This window comes from Rhea americana, unplaced genomic scaffold (genome assembly GCF_003343005.1).
Source record: "Rhea americana isolate MKP2758 unplaced genomic scaffold, rheAme1 scaffold_49, whole genome shotgun sequence".
Classification (NCBI taxonomy): Eukaryota; Metazoa; Chordata; class Aves; order Rheiformes; family Rheidae; genus Rhea; species Rhea americana.
The window spans coordinates 3,267,468-3,290,903 of NW_028186634.1; the positions used below are offsets into that span (position 1 = coordinate 3,267,468).

At 38.5% G+C, this 23,436-nt stretch overlaps 1 protein-coding gene across 4 annotated transcripts in view; it reads right to left on the bottom strand.

Annotated features, from left to right (window-relative positions):
• Nucleotides 1-22,956, bottom strand: part of RIC3 (RIC3 acetylcholine receptor chaperone) — a 28,204-nt gene extending 5,248 nt beyond the window's left edge. Inside the window, exons 1-6 of one of the 4 annotated variants that reach the window (XR_014897322.1) lie at nt 22,734-22,956; nt 14,312-14,529; nt 12,873-12,951; nt 10,809-10,902; nt 4,737-4,885; nt 1,027-3,624 (exon numbers count right to left, since the gene is read on the bottom strand). Coding sequence is in view for 3 of the 4 variants with exons in the window: in XM_085317170.1 (XP_085173296.1) it covers nt 3,134-3,624; nt 4,737-4,885; nt 10,809-10,902; nt 12,873-12,951; nt 14,312-14,529; nt 22,734-22,881 (1,179 nt within the window). In the remaining variant the exon portion in view is untranslated. Of the gene's footprint in view, nt 1-986; nt 3,625-4,736; nt 4,886-10,808; nt 10,903-12,872; nt 12,952-14,311; nt 14,530-19,956; nt 20,158-22,733 lie in introns of those variants that run through there. The other 3 variants (XM_085317171.1, XM_085317170.1, XM_085317172.1) reach the window with 3 other exon arrangements.
• Nucleotides 22,957-23,436: the final 480 nt, after the last annotated feature.

Consider the following 23,436-nt stretch of genomic DNA (forward strand, 5'->3'; position numbering starts at 1 on the left):
AAATCACAGCGTAAGAATTTAGAAATACCTCACACTACGATCCTGGTGTCCCCATTAATACAGGAAGGCTGCCTTTATCGCTAATTTTTGCAAGGAAAGGATGTTAAGTAAGTGCTTAACAACCTCTTCCTTACTGAAATTTCCAAGGGGACATAGTGACCTCCTCGCTTAGAGTTAATGATGTTCTTTAGAGCTGAGTCTTCCCTTTCACGTTTCTAGCACTCAGCCTAAGCAGCTCCCTGCTTAGCTGGGTAGTGACTAACAGTGGGAGCCTGAGGCTTCCTGTGCTTTGGCTTTGCCCAGGGAAGCCGCTATGGAATCGTGATTTCTGCTAGGTCAGTGGGCACCTAAAATACCGAGCTTTGTTGCTCCCAAGTCCTTCTGTGGAAATTTTAGTTCACAATCATCAGTTCTTCCTTTCAGACAACTTTATGTCAAAATATACTGCAAAAATTAGTTTATTGTACCATGGACATAGCTCCCTTTCTGTTGTTCAAGTAGTCTTTCATGTTACACTCCTAGCTTTTAGGTTTAGTTCATAACTAAAGTAGCACTCAAATAGGTATGAAGGTTTTTTTTGTTTGTGCATCTTCCTATTCAGTGCTGTGTCAAATCCTGGTAGACCTACTAGCTTAGCCAGCAGAGAAACAGTGACCACTAAGAAGGCCCACAGAAATGTTTACTTGTACCCCATGTTTGTGCATAAAGCGTAGTACAATATGCACTAACAGTGACTTGCTGGATATCATTGTAAGTAAGTTGAGCAGTCTTTACCAGCATGAAAACTTGGATGCATGCTGCAGTAGCTTTAGGATTAATGCACTTTAGAGTATGAGTTTTGTTATCAAAAACAACTTACTTACTTACTACATTTTAGTTTATTATTGTATGGGAAGTATCTATTTAGTAATGCTGCCTTACCTTTATGTATAACATACATACATACTTTTTGTATTGTAAAACATACTGCAAACTTTGAGCACAAATTCCAAAAAAAAAGCAGCCAACATCTTTAATTTCACATACCTTTATAAGTAGTTGGAATTTGAAGTACATCATAATCACATTTATTTGCAGACACGATAAATTCTGTCAGTCCTTTTTTCCATAAGCTGCAGTAGAACTGAGATGGATCCTTGTTTCTCATGGCAAGGGGCTGTATGCTTGGTAAGCCATGCAGCAGCATCAACCTTCTACTACTGTGAAAGACCCAGGAACACCCCTCTTCCGACCTTGCTCCTCACGCAGTCTCTTCTTGCATGTGGCTTTTAGGAGTGCATAACCAGTGAGCCTGTTGTTCACAGGGGCAGGAAACACTGCTATTTACAATGGAATGAAGGCAATCCTTTGATAGCTCTACTTGGTAGTAAGGTATTTTTCTAAATAAAATGTGGTTTTCAAATAAGGACAGTGTCTGCCAGTGCAGAGATGTGGCTAGACAAGATTGTGATGAAGTCTTCATTTGCTGGTATGTGACAGTATTAGCAGGCAAAGGAGTATGAAGCAGCTTTCATTCCAGTGACTGATGCCAGATGACATTAGTACTGCAGTTGAAGGACATCGACTAAGGCAGAAGAACTATAGTCTAGTATTTACACATGCAGAGCTTCCCAGTGAAGGAAATACTAGCCCTCTGTTGAGGAGAAGTCTATGCTGCCATGCTGAAAAGTGAGAGAGTGTTGAAAGAGTCCAGGATCTTTTGAAACAAAAATAAAAGCTAGTTTATCAAATAATGATTTAAAAATAAATATGCTTTTAATAGAACAGAGTAAGTATTCAGTATGCTTTTTCCGCYCTTTTCCCTATTCCTTTAGTATGACCTAGTTTTTGTAGTAAGAATTTGCTATAAATAACACAAAGGCAGATGATATCCATTGATCTTAACAAGCCTGATGTGAGTGTGTAGGCCAAGACGCCCTGTCTTTCCAAACACACCCAAGCTATGCCCAGTGATCTAAGAATAAAGCTGTTGTTACACTGTGGCTTACACATGTATTTTGTTAAGCAGCTCATATGGCCTGGATTCAGATGAGCCGTTCAATACACTTCCAGAAAGTCTTTTCAGCTGTCCCATGTGCCAGGACAAGAGGCAATGGGCAAAAATTGAAACACAGGAAGTTCCACCTGAGTGTGAGGGGGAATTTCTTCACTGTGAGAGCAACAGAGCCCTGGCACAGGTTGCCCAGAGAGGTTGTGGAGTCTCCGCCTCTGGAGATCTTCAAGGCCTGCCTGGATGCAACCCTTTCTACCATGCTCTAGGTGACCCTGCTTGAGCAGGGAGGTTGGACTAGATGATCTCCAGAGGTCCCTTCCAACCTTACTGATTCTATGATTCTACTCTCCTGCTTCCAGGATGGCTCCCCAGGGGTATTTTCAGTRTTCTTCTGTAACACAGGTTACGGTCAGATTCCTTCACTCATCTTGGTGTTTCACCAAGCGCTCTAATGGCCATAGCAAAGACAAAGCACAACCAGTAATTCTTCATTCTCTCTCCTGGGGCACAAAATAGATGAGACTTCTGGTCTTGTACATGCAATGTGCTGGGAAGCATCCTGTGGGCTATGTTAGCATGTGGATTGCAGTGACAACAGTTTCTTAGGTTTACAGAAGCAGTAACATGATGGAGTAGGAGAGTCGCTCGTGTGTTCATGGTCTGTTCTGCCAAGCAGTTAACATCCAGGTAAGAGAAAAAGTGTATTTCCTCCTCCATCTTCCTGATGATAGTCTCAAAAGTACATACTGATTTATTTTCATACGGGAAGACACAAACAGATAGTTGTCAGAAGAGATATTTAGTTGACTCTTGGATGACAATGGTAAAAATAAGAACTGATTGTTCAGAAATTAGAAAGGAAAGAATCACAAATAGCTGAACAGCGTAATCTGCTCCAACGTATCAGCTTCTGGAAAGCAAGACAAAGTACTACTGGCAAGTCAGTATAAACCATGACAAGACTGCATGACAGACGGCACCGGCTTCCATCAGATAGGAAATGATGTGATCATTATTGTAGGAATGAAATTAGTATGAAGAGATGAAAGCAAACAGAACATCAGGACACAAACCCACATGAAATGACAGTTTATGAACTGTGTTGTCACCATCTAGGATTATGTCCACATGTTGTCCCTATTACTCAAGTCCTTTTGCATTGCGCTTCCTCAGTGTGCCTGTTTCATCTGAACCACCGGCGTTTTGCTCCTTCAGCGCTGCATTTTCACTGTCCGACTCCACGGACAGGTCCTCCCTGGCTGGCTCTTCTGCTTCGCTGCAGCTCTCAGAGTGGAATCCTGCATTCTCTGCTACAACAGCAGGATCATTGTCCTTGCAGCAGTAACAGCACTCCTCAAAGTCCGGGCTATCATGAAGGTCCCTGCCCTGGTTACTGATGCCTGTTACCTCATTTGTCTTCTGCACTACATCATGGCTGTCGCTCCCTGTGGTGAGATTAGATAGCAGGGTTTCCTTGCACAGATCATCCTCACCTTCCATGCCCTCCATTCTTTCTGCCACCTCTTCCGCAGAGGGCTGGTTTGGGTCCGGATAGTCTACAAGGATTGTGTCCTGTTTACGCTTGAAGCAATCAGAATTATCATAGACAGGGTAGGTCTCTTCTGGATAACCTTAGGAATAAAGTGACATCCAGCAAAACATTAACAAAATTCAAAAGTACAAGCCAAAAGTAGTAACTTAAGTGGTCAGTGCACAGTTTATTAAAAATAACATTTATGTAAATTATATTGTCAGTACTAAAACTTGCTATGCCAAGAACGTGAAAACAGGAGTTCCTGGAAGATGATGGCAAAATACCACTGACTTGCAGGGAGTCAAGATTTCAACCCAGACTTTCAAGAGTTAATGCCCGAGTTTAGTGGAAAGCTGTGGGAACTAAGAGGTGAAAATTGTGTGAAAACCAAGGCTTAGATCTTTAAATAGATGCATTTTTTGTTCCTGTCTACAGAATGACTGATTAATATTTTGAAGATTCTAGGTATAAACAGTATGCTTTATAAAGCTGGAAAAACAGATATAACCCAATGGCTGTGCATTTCATTTTAGAGAACGTATCATGAAGAAAACAGAGCTCGAGGGTGGTGTTTATGCTTTGTATTTCAAATTGTTTTTGTAAGGTTCTTAAGTATCAGGGAATTAAGTCTGCAAAGATGCCTGTAAAATTCTAAAAGCTAACTGCTCACTTGGGATGGCTTAAAAACAGTTATATAAGTAAACAATGAGGAATGGAAGGGATGTTACAATGTAGAAATTTTTAAGAGAAAGTCTTCCTGTAGCTGAGTTTTACAATGCTGGAGCAAAAAAAACCACAAATTGAAAGTAAAAATCTGTAAGTTATGAAAAACATACTGATTCTCATTCCAAGGTTTTATGATTTGTATGAAACCTGATTCCAAGGTTTTTATGATTTTGTATGAAATCTGGCCCAGTAAAGAAATGGAAAGACATAAACAACAGCCAAGGCCTAGCAGCAGCTAGAGCATATATGGACATTCATATGCCACTTTTGGCAGCAGATGGTAGTGTGGTATTTACACAGTAAGAAATGCTGGATGCCTCAAAATCCATTTTCTATTACTGTGAAAACAATGCTGCTCTTGAAAAGTTTTGAACACTCCCTTTTTAAAAGAAAGCACAAAGTAACAACAGATTCTGACAGGGAGTGGGGCTAAAGTAGACCTTGCTCAATTTTATCTTCTGGATAAAGAAARGTCTTGCTTACCTTCCCAGTCCTCCATGTAGGGAGCTTCTTCAGCTTCCTTCTCTGGAGAGATGCCATCTATGAATTTTCCTTCTTGCATAACCCTCGTAATCTCGCGGAGCTGCTGAAGTAACCTTTTCTCCTGGTCTGTTGCAACATTTTGAGTTCTGCTAGAAAATATTAAACATCAGAATTCAGCCCACTATTACTACAAGCTACTAAAAGTGTTAACTCAGAGTTTGACCTTGGTCTCTGCAGCATATTCTGAAGAAACCTTGGATGTAGTATGATCGCGATTCAGCATTTTCACATGATCTGCACTTTAACTCAGAATAAAGTATGGCATTTATCCAGAAAGCCTGCCATCTTGAACAGGTCAAGGAAGGCAGGTACAACCAGCACGAGAGCAAGATAGAAGCGACACACAAGCAAGCGTTACGGAATTGCTTGACCAGTACAAAAGACACTATAGAAGTTTCTGGCCTACAGAACAACATTTAGTGAGAATAAAAGGACCACGCCTTGTTTGAGGCATTGTAAGAAAATATCGCTCAGAATCTATGCTACATTTAAAACAACGTGTGGGGCCTGATCAAAACGTCTCACCGAGACATTAGTCTCCCACAGTCTAATGACTCCCTATTTATGAACTTAAAGACACTAAATTTGCAAGGCCTCACTAAAAATAAGTCAGCTAGACAGAACCATCATGTTATTTTACCAAGCAACAGATTCAACAATGCTGCCTGGTTGGGGGAGATGGAGAAGCAGGAAGAAAGGTTTAAAATGATAAGGGAATGTTACGTTTAACTAACTAGACTTTAGATTCCCTTGGTAAGAGAGGGCTCATATTTTCATCAGACTAAAACTGTAATTTTGACTGGTTCTTCACTGCGGATTCTCATGATTACTGTTGCTCAGTTAATACAATTACTCGATTTTACAACATAACATTAGCTTTTGGAAACAGTTATCAGTAAATAATATTCTCTGTGAAATAAAGCTTCTTAAAAATCTTAGGGGCAAAGCAGAAAGTACTTGGTAGATGAAGAGGTCAGAATAAAAAGATCCCTGGCTGTACCTAAGCACACATAAAAATGGTTCTGACTTTTGTGCTTGTTTCACATTGTGTTTCTGTTATTCTCCTGTGTAGGTACCAGTCCAAATCTCTCTGGGAACTTAGGCATTAGTCTGGCTACTTTTTGAATCCCTCCATGTTTTAGGCAGGATCTGTAACCTGTAGTTACTCAGACAGGGTGGTTCTTGGTGTCTGCAGAATGCTAAGCTGTAGGTGATAGGTGAGGTCAGACAGATTACAGCTGACGCTCTCTAGACCATTGGGTAGACAGACGATCTTCAGGATTAGAGACAGCTACTCTGTGAATCTTAGGGAGGACAGAAGAGGAAACTGGTTAATAATTTTGGACTTAAGTGATGAGCATCTATCAAAACACTGTTTCAGGTGCCTAAATTCTCATAAATTTGAAAATTTGCAGCTCCATGTGATTTGCAGCTCCCCCCTTCAGTTCTGCTTATTAACTGGCATGAACAGAGTAGCAAGGTAACAAGTACTTTATGCTACAAATAATGAAATGCTACAGATGATAGATACTTTATGCTTTACAGATAAGGGAATGATTAGGATATGGTAGTTACTCTGCAAAAGGCAGCATCTTATTAATATACAGGCAGTATGACATTAGAATCACACTGCTGCATTGTGCAGTAGTGATCAAAGTGCAGAGCATGTGTTGAGCATTGTGTGAGCACTACTCACAGCTACAATTCACACAGCTGTCTGTAACTGAATTTATATCAGGAGCAGGCCCACTGGTTTCACTAGTAGTTACCCAGCTTTAAACTGAGGTGATAAGACTAAATTCCAGAATCTTTGTTCTTGCCACATCTTTGTGTTTCTCCGAGGGAGAAGGCTTTGAAAAGCTGATATAGTCCCAGATCTTTCTGGAGATTGCCCTGAGACCCATTAGAGCAGTTTGTTCCATGAAGCAAATGAAAGTTTAAGATGACATGTTATAAAAAGTTTGGATTATGTAGAATTTGAGATGCAAATTAATCAGCATGCAAGAGGAAATGGTTTCATCAGCTACCTGCCTTTGATAATAGCTGAAATAGAACTAGAAGTAATCCTTTTACGGACAAAAAAATACACAATTTGAATATATATCACCTGCATAAAGACAGACAGGCACTGAAGACCTGTCTGTTTAGCAGAGTGTGGAGATACGCTAGCTCAGGTAACAGAATCAGTAATACAAGCTGCATAACTGCGACATTTCACAAAGGATAATTCCTTATACAGTAGATACTGTCAATAGAACGCAACACTTTCTTACTGGAAAACAAGGTCTCTGCAAGTATTTCAGAATTCTGCTCTGATCCTACATGTCTTGCTTAAAAGAGAGAATTCCCCATACAGAGGGAGAAACTCAAACCCACACAATATTACCACTTCCTTTAAGGCCTCCAGTAAGAAGTACTCTAGGACTGGTGATGTGTGAAACACCTGTTTGGTTGGCTTCGTACAGCAGATTTGCCGAGTATAATGTGCTGTAAAGGGTGCCCACTGTAAAGGGACAATGGATGCAAAAGGTTTACAGTGTAAGAAAAGGCATCATGTTTGCTCTGTGTGTTCGTAGCTCCAAAATGAATTATTACTTTTCAGTGTTGATGATGCATACGTTGCTTTGTAGGGGCCCAAAGTACTCACTAACAGATACAGTAAAATTTTCTGATTCTTACATTGAAATCGTAACATTTCCTAAAGAGCTATCATGCTTGCAGTGAAAATCCATAATCTAACATGGTGTCTCAGATGCATGTCAACTGGCATTTTTTTTGCTTCATGACCTTAAAAAATCACCACTAAAATGCAGCTATAGACCAAAAATTGCACCACAGAGTACTATATATCTCTCACTTGACAACTTCTCTATTACATTCGCTCAGTTTATGGTAAAAAGCTTTTTTTTTTTTTTTTTTTTCAAAATATCAGCTTGGTAAGCATGGCTTTGAAAACAGGCAATCAAGCTGCATTATTTTTACCTCTTACATAATTACTGGAAGTTGCGATTTTTGCAAGAGAGTATTTTCCAACAGAAACAGAGAGAAAGCATTCTTCAGTTTAAAGTTGTTTCAAAATAGCCCAAACTTTAAGGAGAGTGATGGAAAGAATACAGGCCATATTGACAGGGAAAGCTTTTGCACTAGTTTTATCACTGCCCCAATATTCAAACATTCTGCTAAAAGCCTGGAAAAGTAATATGCATGCTTTTAGTGCAGAGCACCCTACACAACCATCAGTCAAGTCTTTATTTCTGAATCATCAAAATCCTAGCAAGGATTCTCATCTCTGCTGACAGATACTGCACTAGGAAGGTCTATGTTTACAAACCAGAGATATTGAGGTCCTCCATGCTGATAGGACACGATAGTAATATATTATTAAAGTTTTTAATTTAAATTCATCATTTGTTGAAAAAAGAGATGGGAAGAACACTAAATTTTCTCAAACTATGAATTATTACATCCTTAGGTACTATGTACTATCCATTTAAGTGTGTGCATTATGGAACAATTATCTTTGTCTGCCTCTTAGTTTAGATATGGTTATGTTACTGAGTACCTGCCAAGTTTCTTTCTTCCTAGTTCTTTCTTTACTCTGCTTCTAGTCCTTGCTAATACATGCTAGTTCTAACCAAAAATCTTTATCTTTGTGCTTTTCAAGTTTTCCGTTTCTGCAAGGTGCATTTCTGTATTTAAGGCTTTAGCAATTGCAACTAGTATGAACAGCAGATCCAAGTTCCTGCCTCTTCTCTTCTGTGCAACATAGGGCTGCATTATTCTATCCCATCTGACTAAGCAGATAATTGTATTGAGAGGTCTTCCACTAGCATCACTTTCTTGAAATGACATTGAATGAAAAACAAAATGAGCAGGGCAAGCCACAGCAAGAAAACAATACAAACACTTGCTACAGAAGAAAGCAGGATTAAATTACAAACTACAGAAGTTATTCCTTCAAAATAGGATTTCTTTTTATGGTATAACATTATCTGAGAATCATCTATCACTGGAAGTACAATAGAAACATTTTTTGACAAAAATATACAGAATTAAGAGTATCTTTGGATTCAAAGAAGAATTCAACAGAAAGGGGAACTCAGCATAAAGCCTGGACCGTTTTTGTCAAGAGAAGAACTCTTATAGTATAGTGAGAGAACACCATGACAGGAGCTCAGACCGCAGCACTACTACGAACCCTGTGTGTTACAGTGATAAGTCAGTTTTTATGACAACAAAAAATACACCTTTGTTTTTGTTACTAATACTTGCCTGGCAGAAAGTCTCTTTTGCTGTATCTAGCACAATAGGCTATGACCTTACCTGGGGCCTTTAAACATTAATGCAAAATTGATATCAGTTGTTTCTTTCTTTGATGTTTCTATTGTAAAGACTTTTGTTTAACTGGACATTAATAAATGGAGAGCAAGTAATTTTCATTATTCTGAAATATATATGAAATATATTTTCATATATTTCGTAAGTTATACTTTTAAATTAAATACTTTATTTTAAGGCATTTGTCCAGTATCACAGAACTTAATTAGCTTCTCACAAAGCTTCCAAGCTTGGTTGTATTTGGAAACCAGGTATTTAGTACATCTTGAGTTCTTTTTTCTTTTCCGTCTTTTAAAGATAAACTACATACAATATTTGGTATTTGACTCAGATTTTGATTTCCTCCGAGCTCTTTAAATCCATCTATGTAAATAGTTTGGTCGAACAAAGATGGGAAGTTCTACTAAATAAAAATTCTGACCCAATAACAAAAATTCTGACCCAATAACACTGAATGAAGCAGTTATTGGATCAGACCTAAGCCCATTTTCTCAGTAAAAAATATCCTATACTGACCACAATCACAGTATCCAGGCAGCACATCAGCTCATTTCTGGCAGCTTAAATATAAGCATAGAGCATTGTGCTAGCTCTCCAAATACAGATAAATAAGAATAGTCAAAGCAGTATCCTTTTTTCCTTAACAGAAACAAGGCATCGTAGGGATATGTTCCTGAAAGTCAAGGCAAGTCTGGCACCTCAGCTTACTACCCCTAATACAACCACAATAGTGGCCATGGGGGCAGCGGCACTTCAAAACTACGTTCAAAGTGCAAGTGACAGCAGCATGCAAGTTTATGCTAAGCACAGCAATTAAGCTAAACAATTGTTCCTACAGAATGGTTGAAAACAGAGGAATTGATTGATCCAGAAAAAGTTAACATGCTTTACAGTTTGAACAGCTATCTTTTTTGCTTTCAAATTTCACTTTGGTATTTGTGGTATTTACATTTTAAACACTGATCTGTTGTTACACTTCTTATTAAAAATACAAACTTGTTACATTATCAATGTTTCTTTATAATGTAAAATACTGTATCCATTTAAGATTTATAGCAAGCATTAATAAACACATTTTTAAATCTGATTTTACAACTCTTTTGTTCATATTTAGTAGAAAATATGTGGATTTACTGGTTGCAAGGTTGGAATTAAGTTACAGAATAAGATTTATTATAGAATTCTGCCCTTAAAGAAATATTTTATAGAGATTCTAACATGCATTTACGCAGAATATAACAGCATTTCCATTTTTAAAAATCCACAGCACTGGAAAATAACATAAAACAAGTGGGTCTCTTGGGACTCATTCATATTATTTTAAATACAGAAGTTTTAATTTCTGTTTAGATACACCTGTTATCTTCTAAATAATACTGTAAATAAAATAGTGGGGCAGGGACAGCTGCTCTTCTGTTTAAGGAAAATGAACACGCAAAGAATGATTTATTTTTAAAACAGACCTCAGAAAGAAAAAAATGCAGAATAAAAAACATGACATGTAAAAACAAGTTTCTACATTTTGAAGTATTACTTCAAACAATATTACTATTTTAATACAGCTAGTGTAGTTTTTGCTCTTTTTGCAAAAGAAGTATATTTTTTAATGTAAAATACGTTTCATTTCTAATTGGAAAAGAATCCCTCATTAAAATGCTGTAATTTGAAACCTACCTGTCAGAGTTAGGCCCTACTCTGTTGATTAATTTTTCCATAGCTTCTTCAGTTTCCCTCAGTTTTTCTTGGAGTTGAGTGAGTTCATAGTCAGCTGTAAAATGAACAAAATCCATCAATAGGTACTTTGAAAATGCATCCCTGCCTGTTCTATTGTCACAGGCAGCATATGCTGAACCAAACCAAACTGACTGTGAGGAAACTAAGACATGAAGCTTAAAGAGCTCTAGCTACTTTTCCAGGTGCTATAGGCAATGGCAATAGGATATAAAGAGAGCACTACCTTTGAATAGCTTTGGAGCTACCACCCAATAAACACAGTGAGTAGGTCACTGGAAATGCCCTGTATGTTGAAGTTACAGAACAGAAAATGCCATCAGATTGTTGATGTTTTTGTTTTCCACTAGGGGAACCACAGGGGTTTAGTTTACTGTCTTTTATTAATAGTCCTCATGGAATTTACTTGTTAAGTCCTTGGGAACAAAGATAAAAGGTCACTTGAGCATTTTCTAGTAAGTGTTATGATTTGAGAAACCTCATCCTTGTCAGAGAGGATGAAGTTCATGGACTTGCCTGCACAGGTATGCCAAGGCAAACAGTGAGGCCTAACAGTCTCTCAGGCGGACAGGGATGCACGAGTGCTATCCACACTACATCTGGGGAGTAAACACTGCTGACATTTTCAACAGTTCCTGCTCTTTCTAAATGTGTCCATAATACACTAGTAGACATGTGGGCAAACACTCAGGAACACCCAAACTGGTGTTAATTTAGCCAAAGCAGTTAACTGGAAAGATGCACAAGCATAGACTTCAACAAAAATACTTGTACTCCCTGTTTGGCTTGTGCAGCTCGTGCTCAAACTTCAGAGTTACTGACAGCACAACAAAACGAAACCAAGCTGGGTTAGTTACACATGCAGACAGTACAAGCACTGATTTGTGCAGCACCAAGACACAGTGAAAGAGGAATATTGTGGCAAAGAGAAAGGGAGTTACTTCCTCCCAGTCAGCAGTGATCTAGTAAGAGCCTGTGCGTTCAGGTTCCTTGTCCAGTCACTCGTCCCCTGCTCTGCTACAGTTTGCAATGAACACTAGGAATACAAATGAAAAGCTCTAGAAAAAGGTACGGTCATTTTCATCACTACTTCTTTGGGCCTTTTACTTAACTGACTGCAAAGTTAGTTTCTCTAATGAAGCATTAGCAAATAAATTACAATTAGCATTGTTAATAAATTGCACAAATTTGATAGGCACAACACAGAGTAAGTGCACCAAAAATACCATCTAGAACACTAAATGCAGCATTGACAGGGTTTTCTAATATAAGTATTAATGACAAATTATTACAGCTATATTAACATTACATTACTGCTAGCACTTTCTATAAAGCCCTATGTACTTTTATTTATTATAAGAATATAGCCACTAAACACAATACATATTAATACTGTTACAGTAACTACTCTCCAATCTTTAAAAGTAAACTCATTAATTTCATCAACAAACGTCTACAGATAGGCGAATCTGTTATCTCACTGATGTTTAGGGAAAATCACAGAAATATTTCATAGTGCCTCCTTTCTTTACATTCTAGTCATTAAAACTGAGCATAGTAAAAAAAAAGGAAGGGAAAAAGCAGTGAAAAGCCTGGAGATGACAATGAATTCAAAATTCAAAAAAATTAATCTAGCTTTTAATAATAACTATATATTATTACTAGAATACTACAAATGAAAGAATAATTACAGACTGACATCATCTGTTTTTAATCATTGCTTACTTTAGCTTTTCAGCAGATCAGGGCAGTTAGTTAATTCAGTGAGTATCCCGAAAACAGGGCTCAAAGAGGGCTTCATGTTAGGCTACTATCGCAGAATCTCATTAGCCAGGAGTGATTAGATATTAATTTTAACATGTTTTCACTCTAACACAGAAGCTCCTGGCTTTCTCTTTACTAGGCAGAAAAGCAGTTTTATTAGTATCGATAAGTTGAAGACGCTGGCCTGATTGTGACTCTACTGAGTAAACAGCTACACAGATACAACTTAGAAATAATACTTACTGATTTTCCTCTTCATGTTTCCAGGTACAGCAGGAGGACATTTCCGCTCCCCAGCTGCAGTTTTTCCCTTAGAAGACAGCTGTTAAACAAAAAAGAAATGCTTCAGTATGCACATGAGTTAGAACAATAGCAGTATATAAGCCTCAAAGGCAACAAAACAAAGAAAAGTATAGAAAGCTAAAATTATGCTATAAACTAACCATAGAAAAGCATCCCCAGCAGCAAAACCAGATAACCTTGAAGGATGCCTAGGACATCTTGCCAACTGAAGAGTCCTAAAAGAAACTTGTAACGAACAGTATTTTTAAACATAATGAAAGCATAACTCATCAAATATAACATTTTCATTTTAAATGTGTATCTATTGCACCAAAGGGCCTGATCTTGTAATTCTTCTGTGGAAAGGGAAAAAATGCTGGATTGAGCAGTTATTCAGAAATAAAGTAATGGGTTCTGATGGAATATATGCAATCCACTTATCCCTCCTGTAAGGAATAAATGTCAGAGAACATTACCAATTTTGCACAAAAGACACTGAGTAGCTCTATATAGAAGCTACAGGCTCTCTATTTCTTTCCTCTTCTCTGTGTTTAATCAACTCACCCAATTCACTTCTTTCTTGCCCTGGGATTCTTTTACTCACCAGAACAGACTCAGCTTTTCAGGCATTGATCAGTCTGGATTCAACCCTCACTTAAAGGAAAAAACAATTTCCCCAAGGCCTAGTCCCCTTCCCCCTCCTTCCAAACGAGCTGGTATTTTGAGACTGTCAGCTTGTGCAGCGGAGTACAAAGATTGTTCTCTCTTCTCCAGGCTGTAATCACCTACATACAAGTCAGGTCTGTGTAACAAAAAGCTGTAAGAAGTCCAAAGCAACTGTTAAATATTTGAGGGGCATCTGGCATTTTAAATCAGCTTTCAGTCAGCACCTCAGCTGCTATGGGTAATACAACCTCACCAACTTCCATTCTCCAAGAATGTGGTGCTTTTTGTTCTAAAAGACATTCAGTAATTGTGTTCATTCTCTGCACAATATAGCATATAACCTATACAGCATATATAGCATGCAATAGTACATAATAAAAAGGAATGCAATATGTATGTTAGAAAATAATCTAACATAGAACATGCACACGTTTAGCCACATAGACAGACACCACATACGTACACATTTTCCAAGGAAAAAAATTTCCTAAAAAATTGTAAAGGGTCAAAGGCTAAAATAGGTTTATAGCAACCCTTTGGTGCATTCTTAATTACAGTATTTGCAATGGCAAAAAACATCAGATGTACCAATCTTTCATTGCCAGTCCAAGGTCCAGTTTAAGTATTTTTTTGAACAGAGCTGAAATTAAGCCAGATATAAAACTGGTACCAGCATTTAAGTTTTCAGACTGCTTAGTTGATATATTCATCTTTTCAATACACGTTGTTCTTACCTTAAATAAAATGTACAGGATATATAAGAAGATGCCAAATCCATAAATAGGGATAATTTGCCCCACAAGACCTCTCCCAGTTCCACCACTGCTTCCACCTCCACCTGCCTTGGCTTTGGCAACCGCTTCAGCAAGGTGGGACCTTGGAAAATGAGGGGCAGCTCGGTTGTCCGGCGTCACTTGGTAATGCATCATTGGCGGAAATCGACCAAGCTTCCCTGCAAAAAAACACAAGGCAATTGTATTTCTTCTATTACTTTCAATGCCTTCTCTACACAGCCTAAAATGAGCACATGCAGCTGATCTCCTTCCTCTACTACAATACTACAAGCACTACAACATCAGTTCTCCGTGATGAGCCTGATCTTTCAATATTATGCAGAAGTATGCTAATGCAGACACTATGACCCATCTAGAGGACTGACGTATGACCGCAATGTTAGCCCAGTACATGCTCACAGATTCTTGATTAGCGCTGTAAGAAATAGGTTGCACAATCATGATTTTACCTAATATGTAATAGAAGATACAAAAAAGTGCTGGCATCTCAAATTACTTTCCTTAAAAAAATTGTTGCGTAAAGCAATGTAAGACAGGAGATTGTATATAGCTTAGGCCATACAGTTTTTAGTATTTTAGGGAGAAAAATTATTTCTAGACTTAAGAGATGCAGAAATAATTAAAAAAAAAAAAAAGGTGAACATAAATGAAGGCATAGATGCCAACGTAACACTACAAAGAGCCAAAAATGGTGCTGTAAAGTATGGACTGTTTTGTTCAACCTAAAGGCACCAGCATCTCAATAAACCTATGCTCATGCAGTATTTTTTGTTGGTGCTATTAATTCAGCAATTTTCCCATGAAATCCATTATTTTACTGCTTCATGTACTTGACATCCTGTTTTCTATCTCCCTGCCCAGCTTGGACTAGCCACCTACAGTTGCTTCCACCATAACAGGGGAGTAAACTGAATTGCTTCATTACTAAGCAGCAGATTTTGGCAGAAGGGGGAGCTGGCTAGAAGACCCAGATACATTTTGCCAGACTGGGCTGCACAAAGAAGGTTGCCAATGCCGAAGTCAGTCACTGAAGCCAGCTGCAACGTTCCCCCTTTCCTGGCATGCATAGTAGGAAAGCTCTTTCTAGGCCAGCCTGCCTGAGCATTGATGCTGAGGCATGCTACAAGCACTGCATGAAGAAATCACTTAAAAAAAAAAAAAAAAAAAAAAAGTTTGAAACAGCACTGAAAAAAAGCAGCTTTACTTCTGTAAGTCGCTAGATATAAGATAGATATAAATATAAATTAAGCTAACATCTGCTCTTGCTAGGATACATCACTGTAGACAATTAAATTCCTGAACACAGGTAATTACAGTAAATAAATATTAGAAAAGGATATGAATAGTTTCAAAAAGTTCTGTTATTAAAACATGCACTTTTAAGTAATAACTTCAGTGCTGTAGGCTTAGTGAAACTGTCCAAGTATATTATCACTGACCAAAACTACTCTTAAACTAGCTCAGCATTAACTTGAGGAAGTTGTTATTGTACAGTCTAGTTCTAGGGAATTATTAAAAGTCTATGATGGAAGTCACAGTATCTTATTTACAAGAAAGTCCCTCTGCTACAGCAGAAATGTGTTGTAACAGTAGGTTACTGTGGAAACAAGTATTATATCATGAAGAAAACAGTATCACTTCAGGTGCAGCTTAAACAGTAAGAGCATATAAACCTCTTTAAAACATCTTACATTCATGAAAAAATACCTTATTAAAAAAAAAAGAAAGAGAGAGGTGGACAAGAACACAGAAAATAACTGACAATGGAGAATATGTTTTTAAATTGATTAGTTTTCTAAATTTTCCATGAGGCCTCATTTATGCTTTAAAAGCTTTCATCCAAGTAAAAATAATCAGGCCAAAGCGACACACTCTAGTCATTTCATTATCAAAATAATTTTAAAAGGGAGCTTAATGGCTTCTAGTACTAAACCTTCCCTGCTGATTTTTAAAATTTTATAATGACTTCTTTATTTAAAAAAAGGAAATTTCCCATAGCTTTCTACTGTGAAAACCTCACGCAAATTACGGAAGAAATTGTCTACACAGGCAACTTAAGTCAGCATATGTAGAAAGCTGTCACATACACTGTAAATAAACGGAAATGCTTAAGAAGCAAGTTTGTGTACTACTTTAATTTAAACAACCTACTTTACCTTAACTGTCAGAAGTATAGTGGTTTTCAAACCGTTATGTCTTTAAAAGCCCTACACTATTCCAATCCCATCTTCTCTAATGGCTTAATCTAACAGCAAAAGCACAAGAACACTTTTGTTGCAACTTTACAGGAAACAGCACATGATATAGCATTCTTTTCACTCTCTAAGGCTTTATGGGAATATTCAGCACTATGAATAATGCACGAGGAAGTTCACAGACATGACAAAACCTATCTTAAGTACATTTGTTATATTTGAATGTTGTTGGTGTTTCAAAGTAGTTTTAAAATAATCTAACTACTGTTAACTATTTTTAAAAATCTCCGTCACAGTGATATACCTTTCTTAATTTTTATTTTCTTAGAGCTTCTCGTATCTCAAAGTTAAGTTACTCTTTCTCCTCTATGGCATTTACTATTGTATGTTTTTTTTTTCTCTGAACAGTGCTATCCTGATTTTGTTAAATGTTCTTTGAGCTTAAGATATTGAGGCAGCTGATGTTTGCTAACTGTTTCTGAACAGTTGATTTTGGCACAATTAAAACACAAAGTATAGTTAAGTATGCCACACTGATGCACAGCATGGGATTGTAAATGCTTGGAGCTATCGTCAGCGCTCTAAATCAAAGTTAGCATTTTGATTTTAACACACCTGCTGTCCACTGAGCAGGTTTTCCTGCCAATGGTGATCTGACTCACCATTCTTTTCCTGATTACCACTAATTCTATCAAATTTAATGTTGACCCACTAATTCAATCACTTTCCTGTACCTAGAAAGTTTTTTTCCTTGATTTATTTAGTTTTCTTTGGTGATCTTATTCTGGCCTCGTGCTATAAACCAACGCCATAACACACCTGTAGGTGATGTAACAAGATTCCACTTTTTCAGTGAAAAAAACCCAAACCACAGTCAAATGGAAATAGTGACATATTCGTGGATAAAACCCTCTAGGTAATGCTCCTCCATAACCACAGAAGTGATGTGTTAGGTTCTTGTCTGCTGCACAATCTAGTCTCCAGTACTGGCAGAAGGTACTTTGAAAATACATTTTCAATTCTGTAGGAAGGAGACTGTTCCTTGGCAGAAGGCCTCACGCAACCTTCGCTCAGCTCTGTCCAAAGGGCAGTGCAGTGCTGCTGTCCTTTCAAGTGGTTTCTCAGCTGGTTTCTGACAGCTTCAGAGGGATGCATCCCGGCTGATCTGATTCAGGCACGTGCTAACTCTACCTTACTAACCCTACCTGTTTTTACAATCTTTTAACCTTAAGTAAGTGTGTTAATGATTTGTCAGTAACACTTTAACTTTTCAAAACAGCTACAAGGCAAGAAGAGCACGTCTTGTCTAATCCTGTCTCTTCAACGAATAACTAAGTCCAAAAACTGAAATTATGCCTCATCTAACATTTCCATTAGTTAAGAGACCGTAGGTTTCTGAATGTAGGTGAAATCCTACTTAATAGCAGTATCACATTAGAATTACTAAGTTTTTAATCTTTTAGCAATACTAACACTCAACTGAGTAAAGCAAAGTTTAAAAAAATATGCTAACCCAACCAGACAATAAAAAAAAAATGCAATAACCCGCCAGCTGATAATATTCAGATCACTACAAGTGCCTTTTTTTATTAAATACCTACTACATGTTCTACCTTACAAGGATGCTTTAGGAAATGCTACTGAGCTCAGCTTCACAGTTGATAAAGGTATTTGGACTTCAATCATTGTACAGTAATACAGCAACTCCTAGCCTGGATAGCATATTATTTGCAGTATCTTAGCATCTGTAAAATGCTGAAATACATATCTATATACATAAAGAAATTTGACATACATGAAGTGTATGTAGGCAGTAGATATACTAACTTCACACTCCATTCAGGATGGATTTATAGGATACGACTTCATTGTTTCACAATCTTTCATGTGAAATTTCAAACAGCAGGTTCCAGGAAGTGTAGAAGAATTATTGACGGGTCTAGAAAGCATACAGGACTTACCCAAGATAACAGCAAAGCAAAAAAGACTGTTTTCATCACTTCTCAGATGTTACCCAAACAACTCCTTAGAACAACCGCACCAGGATGCACAAATCTCATCACAATTCTTCACCAGTTTGCAGTAGGCACCCTGTCTTTTTCTTTCAGTCCCCACAACATGGTTACACTACTTTGGCTTTCAAAAAGTAAGCTCTCAGCTGTCATTTACAATTCCTCATTGTGCATGCAAGAATATCCCTCCCCCCCAAAAAAAGTAACAAACCCAGAAAAGCAGCACCTAGACTTCTAGATGTTCTGCAACAATTTTAACTGAAAGAATATGTGAGAGTAGGATACAAAATTATTTTCCTTAATTAGCAATGCGAATTCCAGCCTTCAAAGCTATCTGTAGACTGTACTTCGACTGCCATTGTTAGGAATGCCCAGGTGCCACTCACAGACCTTTCTCACAGAATTTTCATCATAATGAATGAAAAAGAAAACCCCTTTTTCAGACACTCATAGGAAATGGAAATGAAACATGGTTCTGTGATAACCAGAATTCAGAGCTCTGTACAGATTTTTCTCCCCTGCCCAGCTGGCCTTGCTATTTAGGAAGATCCATACTCCAAGCAAAGCTTTTTCTAAGTATGCAAGCTCTCCCTCTAGGGTAGACTCTTAATAGCAACAGGCATTCACACTGAAGTCTTCTTCTCAGACAGGACACTTGTAAGGCTCTCTATCCTCYACTCAGCAATGTGTTTTCATAAAACATTTATTTTCCATCCCTCTGCTAAACAGATGAATTGGCCAGAGGGTTCCAAAGTCGTATGTGGGAATACAGAAAGATGCACGGATTGTGTGATAAAATAACATGTTCTTTAGACTAAAAGTATGTTCCTTCTGTATTTTCTTGTATAACTTCCAAGCACAGTATAATAGGTGAGAATAATCCACAAGAAAGAAACATTTTTCTGGGCATGTAACTTAAGTATTCTTCCTAGCCACTGCACCACTTCTGCTGCTTTTCATTAACATACTCTAATTTCCCAATACCTCTGCCTAGAGAAAACCCAAATAATCTGTCCTTTTAATTACACTACAAACTCACGTTCATTTCATCGTTGGAATCACTATTTCAGTATTAATTTATATGATCTCATTTATTGTTAGATCCATGTTTTAGATTTTTTTCCATATAGTTAATATTTTTCCATTCTAATTTTTATTCTCCTGTCACTACTGACTTTGTAACAGTGCAACATCAAGAGAGTTGCACTGAAAGTTACAAGAAAATTACTCAAAAAAGTTAGAAGGAATGTTCATTTGGAAATTGTAACTTTAAACCACCACATATGTTTTTAATGGACACAATCAAAATCTTAAATATTTTAATTAAATCTCACAGCTGGCAGTTAAAAAAAAAAAGGAAAATGCAAAAGTTACTTACCCTAAACAGTAGCATTTGAATTGTCAAGTAGGGACACCTGCATATAGCTGACGTACTGCACAAATCCAAGTTGGCCAAAGAATTATCTGACCCCGTGTTTTTCTTGGAAAACTGATGCCACTTCATTCTTCTCACAAATGCAAACTGTTAATCCATTGTCATGCAGCTGTAAAATTTTTGTTAAACTATCATCTTAGCACTATTTTCCAAAATGCATGGCATATATTAGAGGACTATCCTAAAAATACTCTAGAAATTTGTCATTAGTGCTTTTTTCCTCTTTTTTTTTTAATCTTTTGGAAAATTCAAACACCTGTTCATAAAGCAAACTGGAAGTGTGATGTATTCATAGTGGGATTTTTATATGTGAAACTATTATTCAGAAAAAGAACATCCTTTCTGTCTGAGCAGTAATAATTTCTACAGTACTGTCTGAATTTATTGTTTTCATAAAAGACACTTCTGAAAATAGCTTTATTACAGGAAGTGCCATTCCCATGTTTAAAGCCTGTGCTGAGAAAAAGCCTTCTTATAGCATCCAATTTTAACAAATGGTGGTAAATTTCAAGAATCTTTTATTCAGAGGCATTTTGTCCCCAAAACTACAATAAGCACGTTATTAACTTCAAGAATGACACTACTACTTCAAGTCTCTGAAACTACCATCCAGTAACTGCAGTCTCGGTTCAGTTAAGAAGACAACAAATGACAAAGATGTGAATCAGAACTAAACAAAGATTTAGTCTTCTACTAAAAATAACATCAGGTGAAATAGTTTGCTCCATATAGCAATAACTTCATTAAATTGCTATTAAAATGGAAAATACGGACAATAAATTTAATCTGAAACTTATTATCGGAGGTATTACATCTTCAGCTAAGGAGAGATACCTCAAGTGCAACACGGGAACATGCTGAACACTTTCTGAACTAAATCCGGATTTCTGAACCAGAACTAAATCATGTTTTACTCTTTACCCACAGCATGAGGGAAAGAATATTTATATTATCTACATTAAGCATTTAACTATGACTATGATTAGTCACTTTATGATTGCAGCACTTGAAGCAGGTGCTTCCCTTTACACTGTGCCAGAACATGCACAAAAACCATAGATCAGATAGGTTTCACTGAAAAATACCTTGTTGACCTCCCCCCCCCCCTTTTTTTTTGGAAGATCATTTTTCAGCCAGATYAGTTGAATCCAGTCCATCCTGCAACTAAAAGAGCACCGCAACAATAACTCACAACCACCTAAGGCTGCACTGCTGTAGGAAAATGGTTTGTCCAACTCCGCCATCTGGTGTCGCTCCGGAGCTAAAGTGAGGAGCTGCACCTAGGCACAAGGTAAAAGATGCTGGTGCCACCTTCCAGAAAATGTGCTTCCGTACCAACTTTAAGCATGTAAATTAACAGTCTGCCCTGCGGCCATGTGTTCTTTGCTGGGCCTAGTACTTACGCCTGCACAGAATACTGCCCTTACCATGTTATCAAAAAAACGGGAAAAAGATTTGCCATTTTGGTTTTCCGTGTGAGAAATTAGGCAGCAGAACTACAAATCTGCAGATCCATAGTGCTTATGAATCTATATTCAAGCTGTTAAAAGATCAAGAATACACACAGTAACCATGGACAGAGAGCTGCAGTATAAAAGTCACCTGCATGTTCAAGATACACAACACTGTTTCAGCAGTAACAATGGCCTTAGTAGACTTGAAAAGTTACCCTAGGCAAATGGAATCAACATCACTTAAGCATCTGGCTGCTAGCAGTACRCAGAAGTCATCAAACAGAAGTCTGCATAGCTCAGCATACACCACACACAACTTGGAAGTTCTCTATACTTTCACGTCTTACCTCTGGCTTGCTGAATAGCCTTGGACAAAGTTCTCTGTCTGGAAATGGGGTTATGAGACTAGATACCTTTGCTAAGTGCTTTGGAGTGAAAAAAAAAAAAAAAAAAAAAAACTAAGATGAAAGGCAATGGTCATAAAACCAAAGGGATGCTTTTGTAAGGATTCATTCCTCTAAAATTGAGAGCAGGGCATACACAGTGGGATGGCAAGGCAAAATGGGTACAGTCTGAGGGTTTGTAATGACAGGATCAGAGTCCATGAATCATGACATGCTGATAGTGAGAATCTGGTGCATTAAAGCCAAATTCAAAATACTGGTGTAGGAAACTAAACAATGAAGATGATTTAAGTGAACTTTTATTTCAAATGAAGCATCAAAAGCATTATGTACAACACAAAAAGTAATGTATCACAATGAAGGGAATGTGGGATAACTATCTTTTCAGTAACTTTTGTACCCTCGTTGCATAAAATAAATGAAATTTGGAATATTTCAAACTGAGGAAATAAGAAAAAATGTAAATCACAGCATAGATGAGAACAATAAACTCAATCTTGGAGCCTCCTCACGTCTTTAAGGAGAGAAGAAGAGAAAACGAGACAATTAATGCTTATGGGAAGGAACAGCTACACCACATTTTGGTACCAGGCGGCACACAAGCAAGGCTCACGCAAAGAAAGGCCGGCGAGCCGAGCAGCACCCCGCGAAGCCCGGGCCGCGGGGCCGCTCCGCAGAGCCACCGCCCAGCGCCGGGCTCACGGTTGAGCCCATTGTTTAAGCTCGGTCCCCCGACCAGAAGCCGAAAACCAGCCTCAGGGAGACCAGGCCCCGACACCGGGGTAAGGACTGGCGGCGAGAAGCGATCCACCCTCGCCTCAGCGGAGCCGCCGCCGCCGCYGGGGCCCCAGCGGCCTCTTACCCTCGGGCGGCGCGGACGCTGCGAGCGGCGCAGCCCCGGGCTCCTGCCTCCCGCCACCCCGAGACAAGAAGGTCCGCGGCAGCAGCAGGGAGACGCAAAGCACCAGGCAGGAGACCACCGCCACCTTCCTGAAGGTCGAGAACGCCATAGCGGCCCGCCGCCGCCGCCACCCCGCGCGCGCCGAGCAGAGCGCGGCCGTTACTCAACCGTTATTCAGCCGTTGCTCCCCCCACGCGCTCTGAGCACGCGCGCGCAGCGCGAGCATGCGCCGTGGCGCCGCCCCCGCGCGCGACCCCGCGGCAGGGGGCAAAAAAAAAAAAAAAAAAAAAACGGCCAAGCCTTTGGGGTTTTTTAGGCTATTAGCGTCTGGGTCCTGCATTCCGAGCTGTTCCCCGCGCTCTGAGCACAAAGGACAGTTGTGGGAGAGTCCAGAACATATTTAAGGTTAATTCAATTTACTGAGACTGTCGAAGAAATTTTAAAAACATATATGGGGATATATTTTCAGGCGGGAGCTTGAAATTTGCACATCTCCAAGGAATTGGCTCAGGTTGCTGCTTCGCAAAGTCATCCTGGAGCCGCCTTCCTACGAAAGTAACAGTATAAGAAGGGATGGGAGCAAAGGGAGAAAGAAGCTCATTGTTTGTACTTGCTCGTTTTCATTGCCTGAAGCAGAAAACTGACAGTCATGTCAAATTAAATT